Source organism: Rhinopithecus bieti, unplaced genomic scaffold (assembly GCF_001698545.2).
Source record: "Rhinopithecus bieti isolate Rb0 unplaced genomic scaffold, ASM169854v2 scaffold_18354, whole genome shotgun sequence".
Classification (NCBI taxonomy): Eukaryota; Metazoa; Chordata; class Mammalia; order Primates; family Cercopithecidae; genus Rhinopithecus; species Rhinopithecus bieti.
The window spans coordinates 3,353,790-3,367,823 of NW_016809835.1; the positions used below are offsets into that span (position 1 = coordinate 3,353,790).

The 14,034-nt window shown below is 48.5% G+C and overlaps 1 protein-coding gene across 2 annotated transcripts; it reads left to right on the forward strand.

Moving 5' to 3' along the window:
- The first annotated feature begins 2,718 nt into the window (after nt 1-2,718).
- Nucleotides 2,719-13,750, forward strand: TMEM171 (transmembrane protein 171). Of its 2 annotated transcripts, none has more exons than XM_017890641.1 (4): nt 2,719-2,856; nt 5,461-6,167; nt 10,373-10,514; nt 13,471-13,750. In XM_017890641.1, the coding sequence occupies exons 1-4, from the start codon at nt 2,783-2,785 to the stop codon at nt 13,661-13,663; spliced, it is 1,116 nt and encodes a 371-aa protein (XP_017746130.1). In that variant the 5' UTR covers nt 2,719-2,782; the 3' UTR covers nt 13,664-13,750. The 2 variants fall into 2 exon arrangements, with proteins under 2 accessions (XP_017746130.1, XP_017746132.1); XM_017890643.1 differs by having other exon boundaries at nt 13,474-13,745.
- The last annotated feature ends 284 nt before the right edge of the window (nt 13,751-14,034 follow it).

Sequence of the window (14,034 nt, forward strand, 5' to 3'; positions counted from 1 at the left end):
ATTGATACACTTGCTTCCTCATTTCCTTCAAGTTTTTGCTGCAATCTCACCTTCTCAGAGATGCCTTCCTTAACTCCCCTATTTAAAATGTTGTGCTCCCCAGTCCCCATCTGTGATTTATTGTTCTCCTTGGCACTTAATCACTTTTTAGTTCTCTGTATAACTTACATATTTTATTGCCTTTCTCCTCAATAAAATACAAGTTCCGTGTTTTATTGGTTCTTGGTAAATCTGTGCTGGCTAAATACATGAACACATGCCTCTGCTTTATGCTTCTACAGTCACTGACTGAATTTGAGGTTTTTAATCTTGTTCTGATGCTGTTTTTCTAAGGATTCGGTCTGGTTTTATCTTTTTCACTAACACACAGGCTAGGGAAGACCACTAGATAGTGACCAGGTCACCTAGCTTCTCTCCTAAGGCTAGGTGGGCTACGAAGATAAGTACCTTAAAGGCTGATGGGTGTGTCTTTCATACTTGATCGATGATCAGTTTCCAAGGAGTTTAGTCAAACAGGCTCCCATAGACACAAACAGTGAGAACAGCAGATATACCAAGTGCAGGCTAATCTGATTGTCCTTGGTGCCAGGATATTCAAATCTGTCATGGGTGGTGAGCCTGCAGTCATGTGGCACCAGAGGGGCAGCTGTATCAACAGGCCCCTTGCAGGCCTGCACATGACATGGCCAGAGATTGAGTTTCAAATAAGGGGGAAGGGAAAAATGAGTAGGGAAAGAACAAGGAAACCCTTTTGCACAATGAAAAGTTGTTCACAGGCCTGTGTCAGAGGGGACAAATCCTATAATAAGGGCCTGAGTTCTTAGAAAGCCAGTGCCTGCTGTTGTACAATTCAGTCTTGGGTATCTGCCCATCCACTGGGCATGCTTTGGTGCCCTTCCAGAAGGTGGTATACCTTGACACTTGGACCAGGAAGGATATCTCCACCCCAATATAGATTACTGTAATGTCCTTGGGACATAGTGCTTGTATTGTTATAATAATCTAAACGTGTTTGGCATCATGAGTCCATGTAATAAAAGGGCGTTTTCTGGGTTCACAGCATTGTGTGTCCTCTGAGTGACAGGTGTGCTGCGGGAGAAACACTGAATGGTCAGTGCATCTGGCTCAGGCCTTCTCTGCACGTCAACCAGCTGCAGAGGCTACTTTACCTCTGTCGGCCTGGGCCTCAGTTTCCTCAAGTGACAAATGACTGTTTTTCTCAGTCTCCTGTCCCCTTGCAGCCTCCAACCTTTTCTGAACTGAGAGATGCAGCAAAGAACGACAGAGCAAGGGTTTGTGAGTGTTGGCATTGTTCATGGCTGTTAGTTATGGCGGGGATTCAGAGGTCGGGCACCCTAAGAAAAAGTCCACCTTTGGCCACCCAGGCAAGTGCCCCACCAAATTCCAATGCTAGAACTTGTCCGTTCTGCCTCCCTGGTGAACCCTAAAGCCCAGATAACCCCCCTACCCTCTTTACCTCTCTCTGACCCGTTCTTTAAGTCTCTTCTCACCTCTATGATTAGCTAAGCCTGCTTCACACTTTACCCTCATTGAGCATGACCAAGAACCACTTGTTGTATCAGGTAGGTAAAGTGCTTGTTTGTACATTGAAAAGTTTCATCCATTGGCCTTAACTCTAGACAGGGTTTCAGGCAAGGCAGAAAGGAAGCGGAGAAGAGAAGGCAGGGCTAGGAAGTCCTCACGGCTTAGGGCACCTCTGCGCTTGGGCAGAGAACCCTTGACTCCCCTTCCACAGTGCCCTGACCCCTAGTGTGGAAACTAGCACAGTTGGATCCGTATCACGTGTCATGGGGCTGATTACAAATAGCACAGCGATTGGCAAACTCATCCCCAAACTCCTGGTTCAAGGGCAGGGAAAGTGACCAGTTTAATTCCGGCAGATCATTAGTGGTAGAGAACCAGGAAGGGGGTTCTATGGCAAAGGAGGGCTGTGTGCAGACGTGTGGGTGCGGAAAGGTCAGAGCTAGTCCGGCGCGGCGCTTGCCGCGCGTCTCGGCCTCAATATCCGAGCCAGGACCTCAGGCCTGAATGGCTGGGTGTGGAGTGCCCTTGTCTCACATTCTGTAGAGCGCACGTCGTTTCAGTGACCCGGTGGCTCCACATCCTGTTCGATGGGGAGCTCGCAGCGAGGCGCTTCCCCCTGTAACCCCACTCCAGGTCTCCGGAGTAGCAGGAGGGCCACAGGGCTGCTGTGTGTAGTCGCCCCGGACCTCGCGGTGGCCAAGGCCACGGCGGCCGGGGCAGGGTACCCTGTTCTGCCTGGGCCGCGACCAAGAGGGAGGCGGTGGGGGGAGGGGGGCAGGCACTTCTTCCGCGACCCCTACGCAGCCGCTCTCTCGCGCCCCTCCGGAACTGGGCCTCAGGCCTCGAGAGGGATCGGGTCTCTGCGGGCGGGGCGTGTAGTTCCGCCAGCCAGGGGGAGCATCTCAACTCGCCGGCCCCCGTCAGGCGTGCGGGCCAGGCAGCCGTGAAAGGTGCCCATTTCTCCCAGATTCCTCGAGCGCACAGCCACGGGCGCAGAGGCGGCCAAACCCGCCAGCCCTGGGTTCCGAAGCCGCCCCTGGCTCTCCATTCCCTCTTGGGCGCGCCCCGGGCCCCCGGTGGCGGCCAGCTCCCACCGGTCGCTCCTGCCCTGCCCTGCCCTCCCCGGGCCGCCGCGCCCGCGCGGCACCGCCTCTTTCTCTAAATACGCCCGGGCCCGCCCTCCGCACCAGGACGCACCGGGGGTAGGGTGCTGGGCGACCGGCGCAGTCGAGGCCGCATGCGGAGGCGGACGCCGCGCCCAGCCAGTGCCCACAGCAGCACGGTCAGCGGGGACGCCGGACCCAGCCTCAGGTAAGCGGCCCCGGCCCGCGCGCCTGCGCCGGAGGCGGCGGGTCGGGCGCTGAGCTGTGCGGCCAGGCTGGGCGCGAGGAGCCGCGGCAGCGCGGAGGCGCTGGGTATCCAAGCCCAACCTGCGCCCCTGCGAGCCCCTCGGGCTGTTGGTTGCTCTCGGGCTCCTTAAAAGCCTCAAACCTATTTCACGCAGAAGGCATTTGCCCCTGGTTTCGTTCCTCAGACTCACCAGAGCTTTGGACGTGGAGAGCTGCTGTGAATTTTGCAAATGTCTTTTGGAAAACCAATAGGAATGTTGGGGAGGGGAGTTTGATTTTGGGGAGGTTAAGTGTAGGGTGATGTTTGGAAAAGGTTTCATTGCGAGTGAGTGTGGGTGTCTTTGTATCCGTTTGTGAGTGCATCTGTCGGGGAAGGAGAGAGACTGAGACTACTGCCACACTATTTTGGATCAGAGCACCTCAGCCAGGTGCTCAGTCCACAAGTCCACGGACAAGAAACTACAGATTCAGTTTCGGGCTTCTGTTTACTGGTGTTTGGGAATTTGCCTTAAGACAGTTGAAGCCTTGTGACTTGCTGCAAAGTTGACTATACTGGGAATAAATGAATTCCTGAGAGGACTTTGCAGCCGAGAATCACCCTTCTCTTCCTTGTCTCTGAAACCGCGGAAGAGATTGCATGATTCAGGAAAAAATTAAAAAGAAACAAACAAACAAACAAAACCAGTATATGTAGATTTCAGGACTCTCCATCGTTACATTCCACTGGGAGTTTTGGAATGTACTCCCTGTAGGATAAGTGAGGACTACTGTATACTCAATATGAAATTCTTATTCACTGCAGGATGTTACTGACTTTATAAAAAATGGGAACATTAAAAAAATTAATTAGTGCAATGCTTTCTTTGTCTCAGCTTAACTGCATCTGTATATCAAGTTTTCCCAAGTTTGAAATGAAAGCTTTTTTCCCTCCTCTATTTCCTTTTTTTCCCCAACTTCCTTCTGATTCTATCGTACTTTTCCTGGAAAAGTTTTCCTGGTGTAAGATTACCTGCTTGCTTTCTTTACCTAAACTGACCTTCCTTCAATGTGATTTTGGTTTGTCAAGATCATCTTGGGCTTAGGGCCTCAGTCTTGAGTTCCTTCATGTGACCATGGGTGTGAGAAGCACAAAATATTTTAAAAGTTTTCTTTCCTTGGGCAGGTGAAAATAGTCTTCACGATTTTGGATTGTCTTTGCAAATTCAGGACCTGACTCATGGGGTCCTGGTAAAAGATCCCATTCATTGGAGTAAAATAAGATAACGAGATAATTAAGTCAGCTGTGTGTAAGCTAGACAACTCTTTAACAACTACTTGGTATATTTAGTATATTAAACCCTTGAAGTATAGGGCTTGGGTGATTTTGTGGAAGGTGCTTTCTCACTTGATTCCACTTATGCTATTCTTTCATAGTCAAGTTCCCCCCCTCCACCCATTTTGTGCTTTATAACTGGCAATTTTATTGGCTGCTTGTTTTTTAAATGAGTCTCAACCTCTTTGTGGAAGTAGGTGACACCCATGGAGGAGGGTGAGTGAGAGGCCACACCTGCCTTTGGGTACCTGTCCACCCTGAAAATGGAGCTCCCCTTGACCTGCTGTGCCACACTTTCCAGGGTCATCCCAGACCCAAGCAACTGGGTCACCAGTCTGTGCTTGTTGAGAACCCAAGAACCATTTTTTTTTGGCAGGGTCTTGCTCTGTTGCCCAGGCTGGAGTGTAGTGGCGTGATCTCGGCTCACTGCAACCTCCAGCTCCCGGGCTCAATCTATCCTCCCACCTCAGCCTCCCAGGTAGCTGGGACCACAGGCACCATGCCTGACTAAATTTTGCATTTTTAGCAGAGATGGGGTTTTACTCTGTCACCTAGGCTGGTCTTGAACTCCTGAGCTCAAGCAATCTGCCTGCCTCTGCCTCCCAAAGTGCTGGGCTTACAGGTGCAAGCCACCGCGCCTGGCCTCAAGAACCACATTTTGATAGAATCAACTTAAAAGTCCACCAAACCCACTGTGTTCCTGAACAGCCTTCTTATTCTATTGAAACTGCTGAAATTGGGTCTTTTGTAGATGTAGCCTTAGAATAAAACATGAAATGGAAGGCTGCCGTAGTCTAAAACAGGAAATGGAAAGTTAGTTACTGAACTGACTTGAAAGTGCTGAGAGCAGCTGTGATGAAAAGTGGGGCATTTGCAATCAGAAAGAATCCCTGTGGTTCTTCCCTCATTCACCAGTGTTTTTTTTCCCCAGGGAAATGATTTTGTAAGACTCAGAAAATGAAACGCCACACCCAGTTTCTTTTGTTCTTTCATTTTTTAAAAAAGATACCCTTAGATGTGTAGTAATTGAATTTCCTCTGTTTTGAATATCTCATAAAATTACATATTTAGGAGTTTCTGAATACTAGTTTTTCTGACTCATAAACTAAGTCATTGTTCTACAGCTTATCAGTTGCATAAAGTTCTACCCCCAAGGCCTCATCCTGGTGTGATTTCAGAAATGGACAGCAAAAAACCAGGGTGGTTCCGGAACACCTGTGCCCACGTTAATTTGGTGTTTGGTTGTGTTTGCAGAGCTGCTGAAATCTTGGAGGGAAGAAAACACATCCCATCCTGCCTCCAGGAAGGGGCTCTCCTGGACATGTCTCCTGCAGCTGCTGCTGAGCCAGATGGGGACCAGCAGGACAGACACGTCAGCAAGCTCATCTTCTGCTTCTTTGTCTTTGGCGCCGTCTTGTTGTGTGTGGGAGTCCTGCTCTCCATCTTTGGGTTCCAGGCATGCCAATATAAACCCCTCCCAGACTGCCCCATGGTGCTCAAGGTGGCGGGGCCTGCGTGTGTCGTGGTTGGGCTTGGGGCTGTGATCCTGGCCCGCTCCCGGGCGCAACTTCAGCTCCGTGCAGGGCTGCAGAGAGGTCAGCAGATGGACCCCGACCGAGCCTTCATCTGTGGAGAGAGCCGCCAGTTTGCCCAGTGCCTTATCTTTGGGTTTCTCTTCTTGACAAGCGGCATGCTCATCAGCGTCCTGGGCATTTGGGTCCCTGGATGTGGCTCCGACTGGGCACGGGAACCGCTAAACGACACAGACACTGGCGACTCAAAGCCTCGGATGTGTGGGTTCCTTTCTCTGCAGATCATGGGGCCCTTGATTGTGCTTGTGGGATTGTGTTTCTTCGTGATTGCCCACATTAAGAAAAGAAACACGCTGAATGCTGGCCAGGATGCCTCTGAGAGAGAAGAGGGACAGATCCAGAGTATGGAGGCTGTCGAGGTCACTGTAGGTGGGTTGCTGTCATTAGCGTTCTTGCTTCTATCACAGTGGCTTTGCAGCAGGGTTTCACCAGCTGCTCTTGGTTCTCGTCTGGATTCTCTTTCTCACTTCTTCCATCTCTCACACATGTGTGTGCATACACGCGCACACCCCCATCATGTGTACATACACAATGCTGCTGCTGTGGGAAGCTCTGTAGGAACCTTGTATACATCATTTTCCCCCAGCAACTCTTTCCTACTTTGCAAAGCATTGGGATATTAAATTGACCTTGACTGAGGTCACAGAGCAAATTAAGAGGAAAGTGAGAAGAACTGTGAGGACAGCCTTGGAGCCTTCTGCCACCTTAGGGACTCACTAAGTGACCCTGTTACCCCTGTTATTCTCACACCAAAACCACATAGCATTTTAGTTGTGGGACACTTGGGTTCTCCTCCCAGGCTGTCACTAACTGGCTGTCCTTGTAAGTCCTTAACCTCTCCTGCCTTGGTTTATATCTCTGTAAAACGAGCAGTGCCTCTCTAAGATTCCTGCAGCACTAACATTCTAGGATTCTGGATCTGTCTGAGTCCAGCAGTCTTCAGGTGTTTTGAGGGGCCTCTGCACTGTCTCTGTGTTGTCCCTTTTTTGTGACATCATCCGTGGCTGCAGGGCTGAGGCAAAGCTTGGAAGCAGCAGGATGAACCAAGATGAACTATGACAGCACCTGTCATTTCTTTCTCCCATGGAATGCCTACAAGTTCCTTTTGGTCCCCGGGTTCTACAGAAGAGATGGAGTGCCATTTCCCGGAGCCTGCCACCTCAGAACAGTGGCAGTAGCATTGGCCTCAGCTTCACACAACCAAGGAAAAACCCCATTGCTGCTCACTGGCAGATCACTTTTTTTCAGTCTCCTGCTTTTGAAGAGTGAAGTTGTGAAACCAATGACATTTAAAAGGCTAGGAAAAGAGGTCTGCAGAACAGAAAGCATGGAGGGGACAGAGAGGGAGTGTGACGAGTGAGATGCATGTCCTGTTTGGGGCTGTCTACTGGAAGTGGTGGAATTCACTGACCGCAGCCTGGAGGGGAGGAACTGGGTTGCTGGACTTGCATGGCACCAGCCTTGGAGAGGAGGGGCAGATGGATCTGTAGCCATTCCTTGTGTAGAGCCAGGGTGGATGCTCCCAGCTTACTTATTAATATATTTATGCATTAATATATTTATGGTGACAACACAAATGTTAGTTATATATTCACAATAGCTAACACTTATATAGGGTCTGTTTTTGTGCCAAACACCCATTTAAGTGCTTTATCATGTGCTCTGAAAGGTCCCCCTGTGTGAAATTCATTCACACCTACAGCAACCCAAGGAGGCAGATACTGTTAGTACCTCCATGTTACACAGGAAGAAAATGAGGTATGTAGATATCAAGTGAATTGCCTAAGGTCACACCCTAGCAAGTGGTAGAGCAAGGTTCCAACCCAAGTGTGTGGGCACACCCACAGAACAGCCCTTGCATGGCACCCTGCCCAGGGCACGTGAGTGTGATTCCATTCTTGGAAGTTATTACATGAAAAAGGGGCTCCCTTTAATTTGACAGACGTTCTCAGTGCTTTTGAGGAACACCATGGGGTGCAAGTAAATATGTTCATCCAACGCTGCTATGCTTCCATTTAGTTGGGAATGGTTCAAGGGGAGTTTTTGGGCCCAGCCTTCCACCTGGTGGCTAGAATCAGAGTGGAGGCAGGGTACAGAGCTGTGGTGCTGCTCCTGGTGTCCTTGTCGTGAAGTTGGCACCGCATGGTTTAAAATCTTTTCAACTTAACCCTTTAAATCCCCATCAAACATATGAAAATCTTGCATCCTAACTCCTCTCCTTTGATATTGTGGGATAGGGTTTACATTTGTTGAATCCGAGCAGCATGCTCTCTCTCCTTGTTGTGGGGACACTCAGTGCTATCCTGGATACACAGCAGGTGTATGAGACAGCTCTCCCTGGAGGGGTGTGGCTGTTGTCCGCTCACAGAGGACATCAAGTTCTGAAAGATGCATGAAAGGGAACTCGCAGAGGAGAGGCCTCTTTCCAGGGAGAGCAGGTTGCAGGGTGTGGGCAGGCCGAGCTGCTGGGAAAAAGGGCTGGAGAGCCTTATGGAGCATTTCCTTGTGTGTTTTTGAGAGATGACTGGCCTGCCCTCAAGGCTTACTTCACAGGTTCTTTATTCTACAGTGTGTAATGGAAGTGAACACAACCCTGATTCCTCTTAACCTACCAAGACCTTCTTAAAAAGTAAATGAGAATCCCAGAACAACTATTATGCTTTCTCACCTTTAGATTAGCGAAACGTATTTTAAACTCTCATTGCCTTCTCCTTGCAGAAGGAAGGGGAGAGAGAATTAATGCATTTTCTGAAGGGCTAAATTCCCTCTGGGAAATGATTGAGGCTGCTGTGGCTCATGAAGGGTAGAGAGTGGAGCCGGTGGCCAATTGCCTCTGTGCTGTTTCTTCATCATGTAAATCAGTGCCCTTGGCTGGTGTTGAGCTGAGAGAGTTGGCTCTGTGCTCCTCACTGTGTTCACTGCCAGATGCAAATCGGCCCATCTAGTCCTTCCTTCTACCTGTCCTGTGATGCAGGTACCACCCAGCCTGTAGCTGTGGCAGCTGAGGTCAAGGAGGTCACCTAGCTTGTTAAGGTTGGAACCCCCATCATTTTAAAGAATCCTATACCACCCTAAGCAAGTGTCAGACGTGCTAGGAGTGCGAACCACTCTCCTGCCTACAGGGAGTAAAGCCACATCTTCTTCCTTTTTTCTGAACTGTTATTGCTATTGCCAGCTTCTCAGAGGCTTTCGCCAGGCCCCCAGCAGTGGTGCTGCCACAGCTGTACACTGTTCTGGGCCAGTGGTGTGGTGCATTTTATATTGGAATCGGAATACAAAACTTGCATCTAGTCCCTAGTTTCTCCTTAAAACACGAGGATGTATTCTGGAGTGAACAGTAGCCACAGAAATGCAAAAACCAAACTTGTTTGGGTTCAACCTTCATCTGTATAGTTGGGTGAAATTTTGGTAAATAACAGTTAGGGACTGTAGTATAGCTTATTGTCATTTGCTCAGGGGCTGAAACTACATTTGAGCAACAAGGCACTTTAGCTAACAGCTAACTTGTGAATTAAGTTGTAGGCTGGAAACGAGAAAAGCTTTATCAGCAATAAACACCCCAGAGGAGGGAAGGGAGCTCGTTAGCAAACAATTCACAGAGAGGCTTGGGCTTAGACTTGCTACGAAATATAGACCCACTTTCATACCATAATGGTCAGCACTCTGGATTCTGAAATGTAGGCCTACTTTAAAAAACTTTGTGGTAAAACATATATATCATACACAATTTAAACTGCTTTTTGTTTTGTTTTTTGTTTTGAGACAGAATCTCACTCTGTTGTCCAGGCTGGAGTACAGTGATGTGATCCTGGCTCACCACAACCTCTGCCTCCCGGGTTCAAGCAGCCTCCCAAGTAGCTGGGATTACAGGCGCCTCTCACCACGCCTCCGCCTCCCAGAGTGCTGGGATTACAGGCGTGGGCCATCATGCCTGGCTTTTTTTTTTTCCTTTCTTTAAAGACAGGGTCTTGCTCTGTCACCCAGGCTGGAGTGCAGTGGTACAAACATGGTTCACTGCAGCCTAGAACTCCTGGGCTCAAGCAGTCCTCCTAGCTCAGCCTTCCCAGTAGCTGGGACTACAGGTGTTTACTCCCACATCTGTCTAATTTTTTTCTTTTAATTTTTTTGAGATGAGGTATCGCTGTGTTGGCCAGGCTGGTCTCCAACTCCTGGGCTCAAATGATCCTTCCTCCTCAGCTTCCCAAAGTGCTGGGATTATAGGTGTGAGCCACTGCACATTTTTAAATGGTTTAGTGGCGTTGAATACAGTCACAATGTTGTTCAACCATCACCATCATCAATTTCCGGAACTCTTCCATTATCCCAAACAGAAACTCTGTACTCATCAAACAGCAATTCCTACTCCCCCACTCCCTAACCCTTCCTAGCTCCCGGTAACCTAGTCTACTTTTCTATCTTTATACATTTAATGGGCTCACTGTTAAATTCTGGAGTTAGCAGCAGGTGTATTGACCTTTTATATAGATGGGCCAAATATATACTTAATTTTGCTTTTGCTAATTTGCTTCCATTTATTACCCACCTGTCTTCAACTAAATATTGTGTTTCCTTAGGTGACTCGGTAATAATATTTCCGCCCCCTCCACCACCTTACTTTCCTGAATCTTCAGCTTCTGCGGTCACTGAGAGTCCTGGGACTAACAGTCTGCTTCCGAATGAAAGCCCCCCTTCATATTACAGTATTTTCAACTATGGGTAAGAATTTCAATTTGAACTTTGAGAGAGGCCTGAATTCAGGCCACACTAGTATTAAGGCTGTGGTTCACCAGGAGGCATTCGAGTATTTTTTTTGCTGATGTTATGTCAGAATTCGTGTCTTGATATTAACAGTACCTTTCAGGAAACTTTGGGCAGCACATAAGTTAAAAATGATAAAGTGATCATGCTGGGTGAATACGAAGCCTACTCCAGGCATCTTTATGTGCTCCTAACAAGGGTGATACTTAAAATGTTTAACAACCCTTGCCGGGTGCGGTGGTTTACACCAGTAATCCCAGCACTTTGGGAGGCTGAGGTAAGTGGATCACTTGAGCTTAGGAGTTTCAGACCAGCCTGGCCAACATGGCAAAATCCCGACTCTACTAAAAATAGAAGAATGAGCCGGGGATGATGGCGGGCATCTGTAATCTTAGCTACTCGGGAGACTGAGGCATGAGGATCGATTGAACGCAAGAGGCAGAGGTTGCAGTGAGCCTGTTACCGCTGGAGGGTGTCCAGGTTGTTGGTGTTTTGAACAAAGAACTGGACAAAATGCAAAAACAAAGCAAGGAAAGAATGAAGCAACAAAAGCAAAAATCTATTGAAAATGGAAGCACACTCCACAGGGTGGGAGCAAGCCTGAACAGCTGCTCAAGGGCCCAGTTCCAGAATCTTCTTGGATCCAAATCCCCCCTAGAGGTTTCCCATTGGCAACTTGGTGTTCACCTCATGTAAATGAAGTAGTGGCCCACAATCAGTCTGATTGGTTGAAGAAAGCAGCCAATCAGAGGCTGAAGTGAGGTTACAAAGTTGCACTCCTATGCAAACTTTCAATTTCCCATCTGCCCAAAGGTGGGTGTTTGCAAAGGCAGTAGTCTTTGGTCCTTTCCTTACTTACCAGTGGAAAGTTAGGGTTTTCCTTTCAATTTAGTTCTAGGAAGTCAGCGTGAAACAGCCGTAGGTTCCCTGCCTCCAGACCCTATCCTTGTGCCCTGAGCCAAGATTGCGCCACTGCATTCCAGCCTGGGCAACAGAGTGAGACTCTGTCTCAGAAAAGAAAAAAAAAAAAAGAATGTTTGACGACCCACCAATCAGACTGAGTGCCAGGACTGGGCCAGGAGGCCCCTGCTATGCTAGGCTTCACTGCTTTCGATCATGGAGAGGTGTGAGGGTTCCAGGGGATCCCCAACAGTTACAGAAGGGCTTTAGTACTCTGATGGCTGTGCTTGGGTGACTGGCTAAAATCAGCCTAAGCCCTGACCCAACACAGCTGGACCTCTCCTTCAATATTCACTCCTTCCCTGGGCCACAGAGAACATCAGGTCAACACCCACCCCACACAGAAGGCTCTGAGGCGGGCTCTAGTGGGACGGGCCAGAGGTGCCAGGAGCCTGGGGTAGGGGGTCCAGATGCAGAATGACACTGAGGAGGAGGCGGAGATGATGAGTTCCAGGCTGAGTGACAGGGAAGCTCAGAGGTCCCCAACTGAGAGGACGTGGGTGATGAGCTTGGTTTTGGTGGTGGGCGGCTGATGGTGGAGGCACAGTGAGATGAGGGCCTTGGAGGCAGATTGGGAGGAGCTGGGTTTTGGGAGAGAGAGGAGGTGGTGGAGACAGAGCTGCAGAGGTTGTTGGAGAACCAGGAGGGCAAAGAGTCAGGGACTAGTGGGAAACCCCCAGGAGTGGATTGTGCAGATCCCAGAAATGGTGTGCTCAGCGAGCAGGGCTGGAGAAGGCTCTGGTGGTACCTTTTAGAATGGGAAACTAGGGTGTAGGAAGAAAGAATTGCTTCAAATTGTCACCGGGTGAAGCAGGTAAGACAATGAGATATGTGCATTTTTGCACGCAGTGAGCCGCAGGGACAGAGAGACTGGTGCTCACTGCTGGGGACAGCACCACCTTACCTTGTCATTCGTGTTTAAGGAACTCCCTCTCCACCCTGCCCTGACGGAGCAGGCAGTGGGCCCTGGAGCAGGGGCCAGGGTGCTTTTCCTCTGGGGCCTGGAGGGAATGAAGTTGTGTAGAGATTCTTTTTCCACAGAAGTAGGGGCACAGGTTATCTGATGGGAGAGGGAAAGAGGTGGCTGACAAGGACAGAATTGGTTTTAGAGCTTCATATGGGGTCGTGATGGGGGGATCCAGGGAAGTGCATGTGGGAGCGGCCCTGCATGGAGGAAGGGCAAGCTAGGGCTGGACCTCTGTAGAATTCTCATCGTGAATGTTTGTGTTTTTTTTTCTTCTAATGATAAACTTCCCCAAACCCTAAAATCAATGTCTAGTAACTTAAACTACTACTGCTGCTACTATGATTTCTGTGTGCCAGGGTCTGGCTTTTCTTGCATTAGTTTATGTAATTCTCATATCCACTCTAGGAGAAAGGAACGTTATCATCCTCATTTCACAGATAAGGAAACTGAGGTTTAGCAATGTTAATTCACTTGCCCAAGATCACATAACTGGGAAGCAGCAGAGTAGATTCCAGTGCAGGTCGACTTTTGTTAGAGCCCACTCCATTAGCCAGTATGCCTTCCTGCCGTCCTTCAGGTTTGTGGCTTGATGTTTTAATTTTCCATATGCATAAGTTTGTCTGCCTTATGTTAGCTGTCCCAGAAGACAGAATAGCAGAGAACAGTGTGTGTGTTTGTGTGTGTGTGTGTGTGTGTGCCTATGTTCTCCTTGGATGGTATCTGCAAATTTGTATTAAATGTCTTTTCAATGACAAGGGGAATGACAGCAGGAGTGAGACTGTCTTAATGTTACACACAGCTCTAGGAAAAGGAAGAGGTAAGAAATCAAAACAAATCTATGAAAAGCAGAGTGTGGGAGAAATTACTGCTCAGGTTCTTGCAAATACTCTTAAGTGCGTGTAATGAAACATTTGAAAAGAACCTAGTACTAAAGGGATGTCACTGTTTTCATTCCCTCCCCTTCATGTTCTCTCTCCTTCTCTTTAGCAGGACCCCAGCTTCAGAGGGCGTAGCCTCTGAGAGAGACTGTGAATCTATATATACCATTTCCAGGACGAATTCATCTTCTGAGGTCTCACATACTCCTCATCTTCCATCTGAATTGCCTCCTAGATATGAAGAAAAAGAAAATGCTGCAGCTACATTGTTGCCTCTGTCTTCTGAGCCTTCCCCACTGTAAACTATGGACTGCAGCTCAGTTTTATATGTAATGGATCACTATTTTATTAAATTTGATTTTTTTAATAAAAAATACAATAGCATTGGCTATATTCTGACTTTCCTGCTACAGCATCAACAAGGGTAACCAACCTTCCAGGTTAGATTCCAGCCATTAGTGCTTCAGACCATGGAAAGGGGCAAAGTGCCCAGGGTCCAGGAACTGAACGTGCCCTCTTTGGATAGCTTCTATTCATTTGTACTCAATGTCTTTTCAATGAAAAGGGAATGACAACAGGAGTGAGACTGTCTTAATTTATTCATTTGCACATTTTACACTTGAACCTACAACCCTGGGAGGGAGGTGAGATTATTTTTATTGGTGGATAAAGA

What these genes read in the sequence shown, in the direction of transcription:
- TMEM171 (XM_017890641.1), top strand. Translation starts at nt 2,783, where the DNA reads ATGCGGAGGCGGACGCCGCGCCCAGCCAGTGCCCACAGCAGCACGGTC. An exon ending in GACGCCGGACCCAGCCTCAG is followed by an intron (nt 2,857 to 5,460) that starts GTAAGCGGCCCC and finishes TTGTGTTTGCAG; the next exon opens with AGCTGCTGAAATCTTGGAGG. An exon ending in GGCTGTCGAGGTCACTGTAG is followed by an intron (nt 6,168 to 10,372) that starts GTGGGTTGCTGT and finishes GTGTTTCCTTAG; the next exon opens with GTGACTCGGTAATAATATTT.